At 44.7% G+C, this 17,269-nt stretch overlaps 1 protein-coding gene across 3 annotated transcripts in view; it reads left to right on the plus strand.

Moving 5' to 3' along the window:
• The window catches only part of Kmt2a (lysine methyltransferase 2A), an 81,781-nt gene that overhangs the window by 42,802 nt on the left and 21,710 nt on the right, over positions 1–17,269 (plus strand). Inside the window, exons 8-24 of one of the 3 annotated variants that reach the window (XM_028783844.1) lie at positions 56–129; positions 760–891; positions 1,375–1,488; positions 5,434–5,580; positions 5,888–5,983; positions 6,210–6,330; positions 7,874–7,996; positions 8,852–9,036; positions 10,169–10,342; positions 11,056–11,166; positions 11,451–11,524; positions 12,302–12,495; positions 12,688–12,794; positions 14,262–14,399; positions 15,617–15,775; positions 16,533–16,650; positions 16,767–16,845. In XM_028783844.1, the coding sequence (XP_028639677.1) occupies positions 56–129; positions 760–891; positions 1,375–1,488; positions 5,434–5,580; positions 5,888–5,983; positions 6,210–6,330; positions 7,874–7,996; positions 8,852–9,036; positions 10,169–10,342; positions 11,056–11,166; positions 11,451–11,524; positions 12,302–12,495; positions 12,688–12,794; positions 14,262–14,399; positions 15,617–15,775; positions 16,533–16,650; positions 16,767–16,845 (2,146 nt within the window). The remainder of the gene's footprint in view (positions 1–55; positions 130–759; positions 892–1,374; positions 1,489–5,433; positions 5,581–5,887; positions 5,984–6,209; positions 6,331–7,873; positions 7,997–8,851; positions 9,037–10,168; positions 10,343–11,055; positions 11,167–11,450; positions 11,525–12,301; positions 12,496–12,687; positions 12,795–14,261; positions 14,400–15,616; positions 15,776–16,532; positions 16,651–16,766; positions 16,846–17,269) is intronic. The other 2 variants (XM_028783845.1, XM_028783846.1) reach the window with 2 other exon arrangements.

Below are 17,269 nucleotides of genomic sequence, written 5' to 3' on the forward strand. Positions count from 1 at the left end.
AGTCTGAAAATAGTCATTGCTGGCATCTCACCAAAATCTGTTTTGAATCCTTTAGGGCCAGAGCAAAGCAAGCAGAAAAAAGTGGCCCCCCGCCCGAGCATCCCTGTAAAACAGAAACCAAAGGACAAGGTAAGCAGACAGCTGGTGGCGCTTCTTTCGGGATGCAGTTGTTCCGTTCTGTAGTGGAAGCCTGACCTTGGCATTTTCTTGGCTGAATGAAAACTGTCCCCTGTGCCCCTGGATATGGCAGTGGGGTCTCCTAAAATTAAAATGTAGGCTTTCAGTCTTGTTGGTTGGTGTTTTGTTTTGCTGGTCTCTTTGCTTTGTTGACTTCCTCTTCGTTGTGGCCTTGCGTGCTGTTGCCTGGCAACAGGTCACTCTGCCATTCGGCATGGGCCTTGCCTTCTGTGTACACGTTATATATGTATACATGTTAATAACATTGGTCTGTAAAGGCAACCCGTACCTGTGCACACTGTTTCTACCATGGATAGCTACAGAATTTCAGAATTTTCTGAAGATTATCCTTCCTCTATCTTGAGACAGCATCTCAGCCTGTATGTCAAGCTGGCTTTGAACTTCCAACAGTCCTTCTATGTCAACATCCAGTGTGAGCTATCACACCCAGCTCCCTTTCTCCTTCCACAGGATACTTATTCTGAAAAAAGTGTTTTCATATCTAAGAGTAGACATTGGTGTTCTCTCCTGTTGCAAATGTGAGGGCAACTGATTGTTTTCCACATTCACCTTCCGTCTCAGGAGAAGCCGCCTCCAATAAGTAAGCAAGAGAATGCAGGCACTTTGAACATCCTCAACCCACTCTCGAATGGCGTCAGTTCTAAGCAGAAAATCCAAGCAGATGGAGTCCACAGGATCAGAGTGGACTTTAAGGTAAAAGTGTTGAGCGATCATGCCTTTATTCAGTAGTATGACCTTTAAAGAAAAGGTGACCGTTCAAAGGGAAGCAGCGCCCACTAGAGGAACGAGTCAGAACTACAGCTAACAGGCAGGTTAGGCTCATGAAAGGCCAGTCAGCATGAGGCCAATTTGTGGACTGGTCGAAAAGCACGGGCGTCCTGAGCAGCATGGGGAAGAGGATTATTTCAGACTTGTGTTACTTGAGTCAGCAACGCTCAGTACATCCAGACTGGGTGGACCTTTGCAGTCACTTAGGTAGAATTGCACCAGCAGTGGGCTTCTCGTAGATCGTTTGCAGCTAAGTGTATAATCCTCTAAAGCAGCACTTATCTTTGGACTAGTGGAAGTGCAACGCTTCCACTTGGCGTGCGGGTGGCACTCTGTATTTGTGTTTCTTGTCCTTATTTTGACACTGTGAAGCTTTCATAAGTGATCTTTATGTCTCTTTCCCCACAGGAAGACTGCGAAGCAGAAAATGTGTGGGAGATGGGAGGCTTAGGGATCCTGACCTCCGTTCCCATCACACCCAGGGTAGTGTGCTTTCTCTGTGCCAGCAGTGGGCATGTAGAGGTAAGACGCCTTGCTCCTCTGCCACGGTGGACCACTGTGCTGTGTTCTTTTTGTTAGTAGTTAGCAGACCTGTCTTCTTGCTTAAGCAAGCTACTGAGTATTTTTTTTTAATTTTTAGAAATTTTAAGAAGGAATCTGGTAGTGAATACTTTCTTGTCTTCAACTTAGTCTTTGTTATAGAGTTCTTACCTTTCTCTTAGAACAAAAAGGGTTGCTGCTGGTTTTTAATATTGAATACGTATGAATATAAAAAGCTCTCAGCGATTATTAAGAAGTAGAAAAATACACAGCAGAAAATGGGCAAAAGAGAGATAGATGATTCAAAAATGACAAATGGTAGGATGGTCGTTAGACCCCCCCCCCCCAGTAACCAAACAGTGACAGTTAAGGAAGGACGCAGGTTCAGATGTGCTGGCATTACCCTTAATCCAGCACTTAGATACAGAGACAGGTGGATATCTGTGAGTTCATGGCCAGCCTGGTCAACAAAGTGAGCTCTAAGACGGCCAGAGCTGCAGAGAGAAACCCTGAAAACAACAATGAAAAAGTTATACAGAAAGATTTTCCAATAGAAGAGATATAACTACTGGTTTTATCTTTTGGGGGAGTTGTTCAGAAATGGTGTTTACCTTATTTATTTATTTTTAAAGATATATATATATATATATATATATATATATATATATATAGTCACTGTTTTCAGACACACCAGAAGAGGGCATCAGGTCCTATTACAGATGGTTGTGAGTCACCATGTGGTTGCTGGGAATTGAACTCAGGACCTCTGGAAGAGCAGTCAGTGCTCTTTAACTGCTGAGCCATCTCTCCAGCTCAAATGGTGTTTACTTTTAGAATGGCATGTTCTTTAACCCAACTATTGCGTGTGAGATATTTATTTTTAAAGTAATGAGTAAATTGCCAGATATGTATATATAATAAAATTATATTATTTTGTGTGTGGATTTTTGGGCATGTAATATGTGCACCATGTGTATGCCTACTGCCTTTAGGAGTCAGAAGAATGATTGGATCTTCTGTTGCTGGATTTACAGACACTTGGGAGCCTATATTTGGGAGCTGGGAGTCAAACCTGGCTCCTCTGCAAGAGCAGTCTGTGCCCTTGGCACTGAGCCATCTCTCCAGCTCCAATATTTAAAACTCAAGAGTCTGTTAGTATGGACCCCTGGTTAAACTTGTAGGGCTAGCATATAGCAGCAAGGTGATAGCGTAGTCTGATGTTAGTAGACAGATCCATAACACCACTGATTAGACGCACCAGATTGCAAAATATCCATAACGCATGATTTTATTTGATTGGATAAGTGTTTTTAAAGTTTGTAGTTTGTGCATAGTGGCTCATATCCTCAGGAGTCTGAGGCAAAAGGATTGTGATCTGAGGTCAGCCCAGGATTCACAGTGAGGCCCTGCACAGCTCATTGGTGAAGCATTTGCCTCCCATGTGCAGGGTCTTGGCTTCATTCCCTAGCACAGACAAATAATGAGTTGCTTCCTGTGTTCATTCTTTAAGAAGCTAGTTTCTTAGAGTCTGTTATGAACTGCATTATTTTAAGTGCTAGGGTTGCCTCAGACATTACAGAGACGGAGGCTGTTCAGTCTGCAAATGCCTGGTGACCATTTCAAGTCCCTTCCTTCAGTAATCAAGAACTTTGCATCCCAGCACACCCCACCCACAAGGAAACGCTTCCTTTTATACTCTCAGCCCTCCACTCCTGTGATTAAGCAGATTTGGGGGTGGGGGTGCTGTGCATAGCAGTCTCAGAATTCCTTACTTAAGACAGAACTGGGAGCTGGCTGTAGTGATGCACACCTTTAATCCAGCACTGGGATCTCTGAGAGGCAGGCGATCTCTGTGAGTTCGAGGCCAGCCTGGTCTACAAAGTGGGTTCCAGGACAGCCAGGGCTACACAGAGAAACCCTGACTTGAAAAGCCATAAAATAAAATAAAAATAAAATGGAATTGAGGAGCCAGCGTGGAACACACCTTTTATCTCTGCATTCAGGAGATAGAGAGGCAGAGGGGTCCTTGTGAACTTCAGCCTAGCCAGAGCCACGTGCTAAGACCCTGACTAAAACAAAAGAAAGAATTAGGGACCAGAGAGATGCTCTTCAGAGGACCCAAGTTCAGTTCCCATACCCACATCAGGGGTTTACTGCAACTCCAGCTCAAGGGGTCCGATGCCACAGCTGGCCTTTGCTGCCATCCCACACACATCGACACAACGCACATAAATAAAATTAGAAATGAGTCTTTAAAAAAAAAAAAAAGAATCCAAGTGACCAGCACACAGCCTGCACTGTATTACTACCAATTATGACCACTGGTTGAGGAATTTTCCATTACATTTTTATGGTAATTTACTTTATACCAATCTTATAGGAAAACATAAACAACCCAGTACCCTCTGCCTAGATTCTCCAAATGTTGTATGTCTGTATTTTTCCAAAATACAAAATGATTCTCAGTCTTGCAGCTAAGATCAAGTGTAAAATAAGAAATGAAATGTAATATGTAACATTTGTAATATATTCTGTTTTCTAAAAACTATGAACAATTGCAAACAAAAGCCATTCTGCCTCTATGCTAGGGTGTGTTTCCTGAACTCAAGGACACACTCGTATAACCTCTGTATAGTTAGCAAGACTAGGAAGCTAGCACTGATGCATTGCTTGCACTACTTGTAGGCCTTCCTTAAGTCTGACCACTTACTTGTCCCTATAATAAAAACAGGGCTTTTGTTTGTTTGGCCAGAAGAAAATTGAGGGTTGTTACATTTTTTAAATATTACTTTGATTATTTTTAATCTCTTGTAAATATCTCTGTATGGGAGTGTGTGCACCTGAGTGCAGTGCCCGAGAAGGTCACAGTCCTGGGATGCCCAGGAACTGGAACTGCCCTGGGGTGCTAGGCATTAAACTTAGGTCCTTGGGAAGAGCAGTACGGATGGTTGTATTTTTAAAAAAAAATCTTCTGCCAATATAAGATGCAATTTTTAAATTACAGTTGGAAAGTGTAGGTCATTCTCACAATGTTCGTAAGACTTAAAACACACACATGTTACAGCCGTCCTGTCACTTCCACCCAGCTCCTGTCTGTACAGTGTTGTCTACACCTCTCTGGGGTCTCTTCCTGCATGTAGCACATTCTGTTTCATCTTTAGTTTCATCTGGCCTTCTGTGTAGCCCAGACCAGTCTCAGTCTAAAACTTCAAACTCTTACCTCATTCCTTAGCTGCCCAAGAGATGGAATCAGAGGTGTGTACACCATGCCCTGTTAAATCTTAGGTTGTTTGGGTTTTTTTGTTTGTTTGGTTGGTTGGTTGTTTGGTTTTTTTTGTCATTTTATGATTCTGCTACTCCTATTTTGGCTGCCTGAATCTCTCGTGTTGCCCAGTGACTGCTTAATTCCATATGTTGAATTAAGTACAGGTCAATATTTTTTAAATACTTGAAACCAGAAATGTTTTAGGTATTTTTTTTCTTTTTTTTTTTTCCTCAGGATTTAGGATATTTGCAAGTTAAAGAGATATTTGGGAGAAGGATTAAAAATAAAATTTATTTTACTTCATGTTTTGTTATACATATCTCAAGAGTAATCTTAGACAATAGTTTTTTGAGTCAGGAACTCACTTTGTAGACCAGGCTGGCCTCAAATTCACAGAGTGCCACCTGCCTCTCTCTTCTGCTGGGATCAAAGGTGTGTGCTACCCCGGTCAGGTTATACTTCTGATAGTGTCAGCTGTGAGACAGAATTTGTGTACGTCACTGTGCAGTTTTCTTCATGTGCATCCAGTAAGATGCAAGGGTCACGTATGAGTGCACTGGGTGATCACCAGTGGACGCCTAGCACCCACAGGATGTACGTGGACTGTGGTTAGTATTTCTCTGTGCACTCTGGCTACACGGTTTGTTCTCTTCCCGCTACAGTTTGTGTATTGCCAAGTGTGTTGTGAACCCTTCCACAAGTTTTGCTTAGAGGAGAATGAGCGCCCTCTGGAGGACCAGCTGGAAAACTGGTGTTGTCGCCGCTGCAAGTTCTGCCATGTTTGTGGAAGACAGCATCAGGCTACTAAGGTAGACTGTAGTCCTGGCAGCAGGGAGCCTCCCTGTCTCCGTCCACCCCTTCGGGACTGAGATTTTGTGTCAGTATATACTGTCTACCGACAGTTTTTCTGACTGAAGATAACTTCTTGATTTTTCTTTTAATTTTTGGGAAATAGAAGAAAATGACTTTAGGAAATAAAATCTAAAAATAAGTAAAACCTCTGTGATAAATCCCCTTATTACTGAGTGGCTGTGGGAGGATGAGCCTCTGTGTTTACTGGGGTATCTCAGTGTAGAGGATGGTGTAACCTGTGCTCTGGCTGTCGTCTCCCCACAGCAGCTGCTGGAGTGTAACAAGTGCCGAAACAGCTATCACCCCGAGTGCCTGGGACCAAACTACCCCACCAAACCCACGAAGAAAAAGAAAGTGTGGGTGGGTACACACACCGTGCTACTTCCACAAGCATCGTAGTGGCCAGATGAGGCTGGGGGTTTGTAGTGGGATACCCCTCCTTTAGTCTGCCTGCGTGACAGCTGCTGTGTCATGACAATCTCAGTGAAGAAATCAGATCTAGGAATAATTGCATCTCCAGTCTTTTTAAGTAACACAAGATACTAGCCCCGGAGAGTCGTACTGAGTGCCTTTTATTCATTTCCAGATCTGCACCAAGTGTGTCCGCTGCAAGAGCTGTGGAACCACCACTCCAGGCAAAGGCTGGGACGCACAGTGGTCTCATGATTTCTCACTGTGCCATGATTGTGCCAAACTCTTTGCTAAAGGTACCTCGTGCTGAGTGACTGGTCAGGTTTAGTGTTTGTGGGGACTTTGGGGGAGGATGTGGCACCCTCCTTGCTGTGTGTCAGACGGGGTTAGATGCATGCTCTCTCCTGCCTTTTTATTTCTTGTTGGTTTGTTTTGTTTTGAGACAGCATCTCTATGTAACCCTGGTTGTCACCACATAGACCAGATTGACCCTTAACTCACTGAGAGTCACATGCATCAGCCTCCCAAGTACAGAGATTAAAGGTGCAGTCACCTCCCAGTGCTTCTTGCTTTTTTATTTACATAGACAGCACTTGGACCATGTTTCTAATTCATATAGAAAGAATTATGGGGAATACCGTTACTGCTACTTAGAAACTACCGTTCTAAAACAGTAGACCCAAAATGTGGTAAATACACGTTGGATTTCAGGAATGAGTTCAGGTGGTATGTAAACATTTTATTTCAGTAATTACACCAGAAGTCTGACCTTAACACAGGCCCATAATCCAGCACACAGGGTGCAGAGGCAAGAGTCGAAGGCCAGCCCTGGGAGCTTAGTAAGACCCTGTTTCAAAATAAAAAGTAAAGGGGGAGAAAGCTGGGGCTGTAGCTCAATTGAGTTCTCGCCTAGAGATTGCGAGGCCCAGGGCTCAGTCCTTAGCACTGCAGAAAAATAACTGCCAAAACCACAGCTGCGCATCTAGCCCGCAACTTTAATGACTTATAGTAAAGGTGACACATTCCTGTCAGTCTTTTCTCCCGTGCATCCTCCCCCTCCTCCGTACCGTTCTGTCCTCACTTCGAGCTAGCGCTGTGCGGGGACTGCAGGTGTGTGCCACCACACTTTACAGGAAATAAGCAGCAGCACTTAAGGGTGTTTACTAAACAGTAAACAATAGAGGGTACGGGGTCAGTCAGACCTGCAGGGGTTGTACTTAGAAAGCACTGGTCGGAATTGTAATAGGAAAGCTGTAAGGACAGGAGTGAATGACAGTGAGGACATCTGCTCTGACGTGAGGATGGGGAGAAGAAGGGTATGAGGGGGAACAGACAGAGGAGGAGTCCAGACTTAGCCTATGGTAGAGAGGTTGGGTATAGGTGGCCGGGTGAGAAGGGCCTAAAAGAGCCACAGGTACTGAGTGGACTTTGCCCGGGTTTCTTTGGGACCTGACAAGGAAAAAATTTCAATTTACTGTTTCTTATTCCTGTATTGTTACCTCTTTAAAAACGCAAACATTGTGTTTAAAAGAAGTTGTTTCTTCTGATTCCCACCATACACCTGTGGTGCTGAGGCTGTGGTTAAACTCTTAATCCTCCTGACTCTGCCTCATAGATTTGAGTTACAGTGCCCCCAGCCTCCACTGTGGCCCTTACAGATGTGTTCCTGTGAGCTCTGCAGCTCCCCATTCTCTCAGTACCCTACCTAGAGGGTGAGCACCGTAAGGCACCCTCCTACTCCAGGAGACAGTGAGCTGTAGATGAGGTTGACACACAGGAGCGAGGCTTTGAGAGCGAGCATTGGTGTGGGCCACAACGGGCTGCATCCTTGGCTTGCAGGGAACTTCTGCCCTCTGTGTGACAAATGCTACGATGACAATGACTACGACAGCAAGATGATGCAGTGTGGGAAGTGTGACCGCTGGGTGCACGCCAAGTGCGAGAGCCTCTCAGGTACAGAAGGTTGGAGTCTTTTGTTGTTTTTAGTTTCTTTCTAGTGTTACAAGTGTGGCCATGAGGGACCTAACACTGTGGGGTGTCCGTGGGCTCTTTGTAGTTTAGGTTTGGTCTCCAAAGTAAGCAGCTACTCTAGTGTCTTTTCTTACTGCTGTGACCTGATGAAAAGCCATGGAAGTGAGGGCAGGCTTTATCCAGCTCACAATTCAGAGGACTGCAGTCCAGTGTGGTAGGAGAGCACTGTGATCGTGGCCTGTGGTGTCAGCTGGTTTTCTTCTTTTCCTTTTCATTCAGTTCCAGACCCTAGCCCATAGGACCATATGCCACTCACATTGAGGGTGGATTCCCCTCCTCATTGAAGCCTCTCTGAAAACCCTCACAGACACAGCCAGGTGTATGTTCTGAGTGAGCCCAGATCCTGTCATGTTAACCCATCACAGCAGCAATGTGTCATTTCTCTCAAACAATTTCCGTTCTGGGCACCAAACTCTGTTGGTTCTCTAAACCTGTTGCTTCCTATTTACTCATGAGTTTATGCTAATAATGTCCCCCTTTGGGGGCAAAATGTAGGTATCATGTAAGACAGTGGTTCTCAACTTGTGGGTCACAACCCCTTTGGAGGTTGAAACAGTAGCAAAAATTCAGTTATGAAGTAGGGATGAAAATAATTTTACGGTTGGGGTCACTACAGCATTAGAAAGTGTATTGGTGGGTGGCAGCGTTAGGAAATTGAGAACCACTGCTGTCAAACTACCAGCTTAGCTCAGATCCCGGCAGGTACCTCTGTGGGTCGGCGGGATTTGCTCTTCTCCTTCTCCTTCCCTTCGAAGGCCCTCATTATTGTGAGTTTTGTTTTCCTAGATGAGATGTATGAGATTCTGTCTAATCTGCCAGAAAGTGTGGCCTACACTTGTGTGAACTGCACTGAGCGGCACCCTGCAGAGTGGAGGCTGGCACTCGAGAAGGAGCTGCAGGCGTCCCTCAAGCAGGTTCTCACAGCCCTGTTGAATTCTCGGACGACCAGTCATTTGCTGCGTTACCGCCAGGTGGGCAGAGGTTCTGTCGGTCTTGAGGATGTGATTTCCGGTGGTTTTACCTAGTGATGAAGCTGGCTGTGCTGCTTGCTTAGCTTTGCTTCATTCTTCATTTACTATTTATAGTTTCTTCTCTGTCATAACAGTAGGAAATTTTTTAGAGCTAAGAATAGGACCTTTGGGTTGGAGGGATTAGTGCTGAGTGGTTAGGAACACTTCCTGCTATTGCAGAGGACCCAGGTTTGATTCCCAGCTCATAGCAGTCTGTAATGTCAGTTCCAGGGGATCCATACCCTGTCCAGCCTTCCTGGGCACCAGGCCAAAAGCTGTTTGGTCTGGGTGTGATGGAGTACGCCTGTCACTGCAGCACCGGGGAGGCAGAGGCAGGGCTGTGGCTGTGTGTTTAGGTTTACATAGCATTTCCCATCTCAAAAGGAAAGACGAAGAGGAAGTTTGAGCTTCATGTACCAGCATTGACAGGGATTCAGTGAAGGCTTCTTCAAGGGATCTCAATTGCCTTTGAGAAAAAAACCTTAACTCTGCCTCTCCAGCAAGGGATGAGGAGGCTTGAGCCTGAAGGCCGCTTTGGCAAGCAACATAAAAATCCCTGTTGTCCGTAGAAATTTATAAAGTGGTCATTGACAACATAAGTAATCCTGCTGGGAGCGCAAGTACATCACCTTAGCACAGAGCTTGGTGCTGCTTTGCCTTTCAGTATAAAGCTCTAACTTTCTCTCTCTCTCTCTCTCTCTCCCTCCCTCCCTCCCTCCCTCTCTCCCTCTCTCTCTCTGTGTGTGTGTGTGTGTGTATGTGTGTGTGTGTGTGTTGATGACATACCACACTGAGCCATTTCTCTAGCCACTAAATTCCCAGTTTAGTGTAAGAAACTTTCCTGCTGTCTGTTCAAAGGATTGGACATAGTTGGCCTGTTTTTATTCCCCCTTTACAGATGATTGAGCACAACTCTCTTATGTTTACCTAGACAAGCTGTTAGAAAATAGGTTCATGTTTAACTCCTGTTTAAGAAATCTCTGGGATTTTCATGTTCTGTGTTGTTTCTAGTGCCATCTTACTAGTTTTCATAGAATGTGCACAGATGCCTCTTTCTTGGTGTGTGATGACAGAACCCTCTTTCCTGGCATAGGCTGCCAAGCCTCCAGACTTAAACCCTGAGACGGAGGAAAGCATACCTTCCCGAAGCTCCCCAGAAGGTCCAGACCCTCCTGTTCTTACTGAGGTCAGCAAACAGGATGAACAGCAGCCTTTAGACCTCGAGGGAGTCAAGAAGAAAATGGACCAGGGCAGCTACGTATCTGTGGTATGTCTTGAGCACATGGCCCAATTTTCAAGTGTTTTTCTTTCAGCTTCCTCAGCTCTTTGGAAGTATAGCTGGGTATAAGCAAATTTCAGAGTGGTTCATACTGTAGAGGCCTCATGTACCTTCAGGGTCCCCAGAATAGGAGTTATTTCAGCTTTATGTTTCAGAAGGGTGTTGATATGGTGGTAGCTAAAATAATTATTTTAGTTGGCTTCGTCTGAGTTACTTAAAGTATTTTCATATTATGAGGAAGCACCAAACTACTTCATGGGAAATGCTAATTGTGAAACTCATGTCTCCCCTTTAAGCCTAGATCTGAGTAGTGTGTCTTCCTTTATTCATTTGTAGATAGATAACGTGAACTTGATGATTTTGAGGACGCACAGGGAGAACTCATTTCCTGTGTCACCCTTATTTACTATTGATTCTTCATTTGAATCCAAATATAAAAACAGTGAGCTTGTTCTGGGCACTTACCATGACAGCGCCAGTCTGTTTGCATTCTTGCCTTATTAGCCTGGCATCTGTGGATTGCCTCAAGTTAATTGTGAACTGAATCCTAGAGGCCTCAGAGAGTAATTACACTGTATTAAAATAGGTTGTGGGTTTCCTGCTGGGCTCCTGAGCTGGGTGATGGTGGAGGGAGGAGGAGAGGCGGTTTTGAGAATGTAGTACTACGTTGTGAATTACTGGTGTTTTATTTTTGTATACAGCTGGAGTTCAGCGATGATATTGTGAAGATCATTCAGGCAGCCATTAATTCAGATGGAGGGCAGCCAGAGATAAAAAAAGCCAACAGCATGGTCAAGTCTTTCTTTATTCGGGTGAATGAGATAACCAGATCATGTTTTTAATGCTGTCTAATTGCCCTATGAATGCCTTTTCTTTTCTTTTACTTGCTTTACGCTGTGCCGAAAACTTCTTGGGTTTTATTTCTTCCCTCCAGTTCTTGGGAAGGAGGTTGGGAGGTTGGGAAGGTTACCAGCATACACGGATCTTTGCCTTGGCCTGAGATCCTCCTCAGATTCACCGAGACACTGGTGTGTAGTTGCTTTTATTTGGTTTCTGCATGAACTTTCTCATTTGCATTCTCTTTGTTTTCTTCTAGCAAATGGAACGAGTTTTTCCGTGGTTCAGTGTCAAAAAGTCCAGATTTTGGGAGCCAAACAAAGTTTCAAACAAGTAAGTAAGAGGGTCGGTGAGGCAGACACCTCGCTTTTGCGGGTTGAATTTGTAAATTTTAATATTAAAATCAACCAGCTGAAATACCTGTTCTGTGCTAGTTTGGAAATGACAAATGACATTATGTTTGTCGTAGGCTGGGACTTTTTCGTGTTTGTTATCCTGTTCCAATCCTAGTTTGACGTGTGCCGTATGGGCAGCGTGTGCTAGAGCAATGTCATGTGGCCGGAGTGTAATCGGCTTCTGGGTTCCTAATTGCAGCCTCTGCCTCCTCCTGCTTTTGATTCTTAATATGCACCCTTGAATTTTTATTCCAATAACCTATTTTGATTTTTTTTTGTAGAGTTAATCATTGCTTCTGGATGTTTAATCAAAAGCTATGCATGAAGTCTTTCCCCTACTGAAGTGCTGGGAGTGGATCCAGGAGCTCATGTGTTCTGCCACTGAGATCCATCCCCAGCCATCAGTCACTTATGATTGTTACCTAACTCGGGTGTGTTAGTACTCACCTAGACTCCCTGCAGGGAAGACTAAAGCAAGAGGCCGAGGAATTCAGGGCCAGCCAGGGCTACACTGTGTGAGCCTGTCCCAAACAGAATTGAAGCTTTTAAGCTATTAAGTGCAGTTAGGCAGTTTTCCAAGTTTGTGACTAGGTCTTCCGTTCTGTGAGTGGCTTGGACGTGGGTGGGTTCGAGGCCTGCTGCCGGCAGGTGCAACTGTCGCATGGCTTGGGTTTCTTAGCACTCAGTAAGTACTTGTTGACTCGATTGTTTCCAGCAGTGGGATGTTACCCAACGCAGTGCTTCCGCCTTCACTTGACCATAATTATGCTCAGTGGCAGGAGCGAGAGGAGAGCGGCCGCACTGAGCAGCCTCCTCTAACGAAGAAAATCATCCCAGCGCCCAAGCCCAAAGGACCCGGAGAGCCGGACTCACCCACGCCGCTCCACCCTCCTACACCCCCAACCTTGAGTAAGTCATTACGGATCTGGATGCAAATGGCTAAGCTAATCTAAATTTAATATACTTGGATATCAGAAAATTTCAGATAACATGACTATAACACCTCTTGTAAGTGTCTATTTTATACACTACTCAAGCTGAATTCTCCCCTAGAAAACCATAGTGCCACCAACTTTAACTGCATGTCTTTGGGATCCTAAGGTACTGACAGGAGTCAAGAAGACAGTCCAGAGCTGAATCCACCCCCAGGCATAGACGACAACCGACAGTGTGCGTTGTGTCTGATGTACGGTGATGACAGCGCTAATGTGAGTACTTTGAGACGTGTGGCCCCGGTTAGTAAGGACGTCAGGTGACCGTTTGTCCTTGGTGCTGACCTGATGGTTTTAATGAGTTTGCTTCTGAGTTTGTGGCACCTAGAGTTATTTTTGGGTTTGTTTTCATTTTGAGACAGGTTCTTACCATGTTGCCCAGGCTGGCTAAGAACTTTTGATCCTCCTGCCTCAGCCCCCTTAGTAGCTGGGGATATCGACACTGTGATTGGCTTTAGAGATCTCTTTAAATTGTAGGGGTTGTTTTAAACGTGTGTGAGGGTCTTACCTGTGTGTATATATGTGTACTACCTGTGGCGGTTAGGAGAAGACGAGGGAGCCTCTGGAACTGGAGGTTTGCTGCTCACAGCCACCACGTGGGCCTGGGAGCCCAACCCAAGGTCCTTACAAGGCACCAGGCGCTCTTACCTACTGAGCTGTGTCTGCAGTCCTGGCTTTAGACAGGTATAAATAAATGATTAGTTGACTCAAAAGGTGATTTGCCGTAAATGAAGTTACTGATAACTAATCTTCAAAAATACTCCATCAAGCGTAAGTCGTATATATTGTAGCCTGTGTTTAATGTAAATAGTAGAATAGTTAATAGCCCTAGTTCTGACAGGCTGCCTGGTGTCATTCTGTACCTTCCTGCCTGCTAACTCTTTTTAGCAAGAGTGTAACCTCAACAGCCCTCAGTTATGTCCTTAAATGAAGATGATCCCTTTTCTTGAACCATAAGTTTTTGTTTCTTTGTTTTTCTTTTTTGAGTCAAGGTTTCTCTGTATAGCCCTGGCTGTCCTGGAATTTGATCTGTAGACCAGGCTGGCCTTGAATCCACAGAGATCCACCTTCCTCTGTCTCTGCCCTCTGCCCTCTGCCCTCTGCCCCTCTCTGTAGACCAGGCTGGCCTCAGACTCAAAGATCTGCCTGCTTCTGTCTTTAGTGCTGAGATTAAAGATGTATACCACCACTACCCAACTAGAAAATGCTCTTAACCGCTGACCCATGTCTCCATTCCCAGAAGGAGATGGTTTTTAGCCTAGAGTGGTTACAAGTATTAAATGAAAAAATATATGTAAAGTTTTTATTTAATGGCTGTACACTGAGAACTTAAAATGCATTATTTGGGGACTGTGGGTTGATGCTAGAGAATCTGCATACGTGAAGCCTGTTCAGTCCACCCACACTGTGGGGAAAAGTTTTTAGTACAGTCTGGGAGAATTAAATTTTAAATACGATTTTAAAGGAGTGTGTATATTTATGTAAACCTACCATATACTGTTCTTCTGTTTTCAACAGAGTTATAAAATATTTCCGTTTCATGGGGAAAAATCGAGAAAGAATATAGAAGAAACAATGAAAACTGGATTATGATTTAATCTGTAAAGAATTAGAGTTTCCTTCCTTGAGGTATCTTATCTGAGGTTAAGCTAACATGAAGTCTTTGGGTTTGATGTTCTTTAGGATGCTGGCCGTTTGCTGTACATTGGCCAGAATGAGTGGACACATGTGAACTGTGCACTGTGGTCAGCAGAGGTGTTTGAAGATGACGACGGGTCACTGAAGAATGTGCACATGGCTGTCATTAGAGGCAAGCAGCTGGTAAGAGCTTACTGTGCACACTTGTGAAGGAAACCCTCAGTGCTTTTAGTCTCTTTCTGTGCCTGATGCAGCCTCCCTGGTTTGTGACAGCACTGTCAGAGCACTCACTGGTAAGGACTGGTGTCTGCTGTAGGTCTGATCCTTTGGAGAAGAAAGCAAAGCATCAGTTTAATACACGGCCATAGAATTAGCCCAGAGGCCGAGTTACATCAACATTCTGAAGGTCAGAGACTAGACCCTGTGAGCGTCCGTGACAAAGGGGGATGGAGTAGTCACAGCAGCTGAGCGCAGTCACCGTGGTATTGAAAGAGTGACATCTCAAAGTTGAAGTTTCTGACCCTAAGGAATCACCAGAATGTAGCCACTGGACAAAGTAGCTCAAGCAAAGGAGGAGGACAGACCAGATAAGAGGAGCACAGACGAGAGAAAGAGTGGCAGCCAGGCCTGGTGAATGGGATCTGTGAGTTACGTGATAGATAGTGAGCTATGAAGCCACAGCACAGAGCTGGTGAACTGGCTAACCTTATGTCCTCTGAGAGGAGAAACGCCTCCGTAAGATGCAGCCGTAGGGCAGTTTCTCAATTACTGATTGATGGGGGAGGGCCCAGCCCACTCTGGGTGCTGCCATCCTGGAGCTGGTGGTCCTGGGCTCTGTAAGAAAGCAAGCTGAGGGCTGGACAAGGCGGAGGCACACACCTTTAATCTCAGCACTCAGGAGAGATGCCCTCCATGGCCTTGGTGTCGGGTCTGCCCTGTTAGAGTTTCCTGCCCTTGCTTCTCATGATGGACTATTGCATGGAAATATGAATGAAACGACCCTTCCCTCCTGAAGTTGCTTTTAGTCCCAGTGTTTCATCACAGCAATAGTAACCCTAAGACATCTAGTTTCTTACTAGTAAAATGTTAGTAAAACTGAGTTGCTTTGGGATGTAACAGCTTTCTTGCAAGGATATGTTTTTTTTTTTGACATTGTTCTTCATAATTTCATGTCTAATAAATCAGCCATGCATTCTGGGAAAAATATTTCAGTCCAAAGTCTAAATCCAGTTGTGATGGTTAAATGATCTAGTTTCCAAGTTGTGTTTGTATCCTTTCCCAGTAATTCAGCAGGCTAACAGTAAAGAGAGGGAGCCCGGGATGCTCAGAAGGGGCTTGTCTCAAAACATGTCTCAGAGTGCCTGCCAGTCTAAATAGGCCTGTTCCTTCCACACTTGCAGAGATGTGAATTCTGCCAGAAGCCAGGAGCCACTGTGGGCTGCTGCCTCACATCCTGCACCAGCAACTACCATTTCATGTGTTCCCGGGCCAAGAAATGTGTCTTTCTGGATGATAAAAAAGTGTATTGTCAGCGGCATCGGGATTTGATCAAAGGCGAGGTGAGAAGCTGAGCTGTTTGGCTGCTGAAGCTGAAGCTGTTAATAACAGGCTTTATTATCTCAGAGCAGACTTAAAGTCACAGTGAAATTAGCAAAAGGGAGAGATTTCCTGGCTCTGCCTCCACACTAACACAGCCTCTCCCACTAGAGTGGTGTATTTGCGGTGTAGACGGTCTACATGGATATATACACATAGGCGTTTGCCCAGAGTCATCGGTTACATCAGGGTTCACCCCTGATGTTGTACATCCTGTGGGTTTGGACAAATGTCTAATACTGTGCATTTATCTCTAGTTCATATAATGGTTTTCATTTCTTAAGAATTCTGTGTTCTGCCTGTTTTTTCTCTTTCCCCCTAAAAACCACTGAGTTTTTAATTTAATTTTTTTTTTTTTTTGCTAATATCCACAAGTATTTTTAGCTTCCATCCAAGCAGTTTCCACTTCCAGGGTTTCTTATGGTTGGGATATTGTAGTTTGTAGCCTTTCTGCTTAGCAAGAAGTACTGAAGATCCCTCCTCATCTTTTGAAGTCTCTAGGAATTTTGGAGGAAATACTGAAAATAGCAAAATGGTAAATGTGGTTTTTGCCTCTCTCAGATGTCCGAAGACATCATCTCCTGTTTTGAGAAGCAAAAGGTAGCAATAAAACAGAAGGGTGATTTTAAGATAGGCTCTCTGCTTTGCCTCCAGAGGTTGGTACTCAGAAAGTAATGTGTAAAATGTGTCCACTAACAACAACCTTGGGTTTCATTTAAGGTGGTTCCTGAGAATGGATTTGAAGTTTTTAGAAGAGTGTTTGTAGACTTTGAAGGAATCAGCTTGCGCAGGAAGTTCCTCAATGGCTTGGAACCAGAAAACATACACATGATGATAGGTAGGACCCGGCCTTCCTTAAGGGCAGGCTGGAGTATCATCTGTGGGGTTTGGTCCTTGGTTAGAAAATGATTCTCCTCATCATGTCTTCTGACCAGTTCTTCTCTCCTTGGTTAGGCTCGATGACGATCGACTGTTTGGGAATTCTGAATGATCTCTCTGACTGTGAAGATAAACTCTTTCCTATTGGATACCAGTAAGTCCAATAAAGGCAGGGCGTGGCAGCCCGGCACATGGCTCCCTAACAGTGTGGGTCATTAAATATGGAGATGTACTTGGTAGCTGCCTTTAACTGTTGTAAACCCACCACCAGCCAGTTCTCCTAGTTAGGCTGTCCTCACACTCACCGTCCCCGGGCCTCAGCCTCATGAGTGCTGGCATTATATGTTTGCATTACCCTGTCCAGCTAAAGATTGTAAACGTAGTCTGGCTCCATAGTGAGAAACCCTGTCTCAAAGCAGACAATGTATACCCTGTTAACGTGAACTAAATTGTAAGTTCTAAAATTGTAAGCTGGCAGTGTAAGTTCTTATCTAGTCTAGAGCTGCTCGTGCTTCCCTGCACCTTTCACACAGGCGCTTGGGAGGGAAGCAGAGGCAGGTGGATCTCTGTGAGTTTCA

Source organism: Grammomys surdaster, unplaced genomic scaffold (genome assembly GCF_004785775.1).
Source record: "Grammomys surdaster isolate TR1022 unplaced genomic scaffold, NIH_TR_1.0 1164, whole genome shotgun sequence".
Classification (NCBI taxonomy): domain Eukaryota; kingdom Metazoa; phylum Chordata; class Mammalia; order Rodentia; family Muridae; genus Grammomys; species Grammomys surdaster.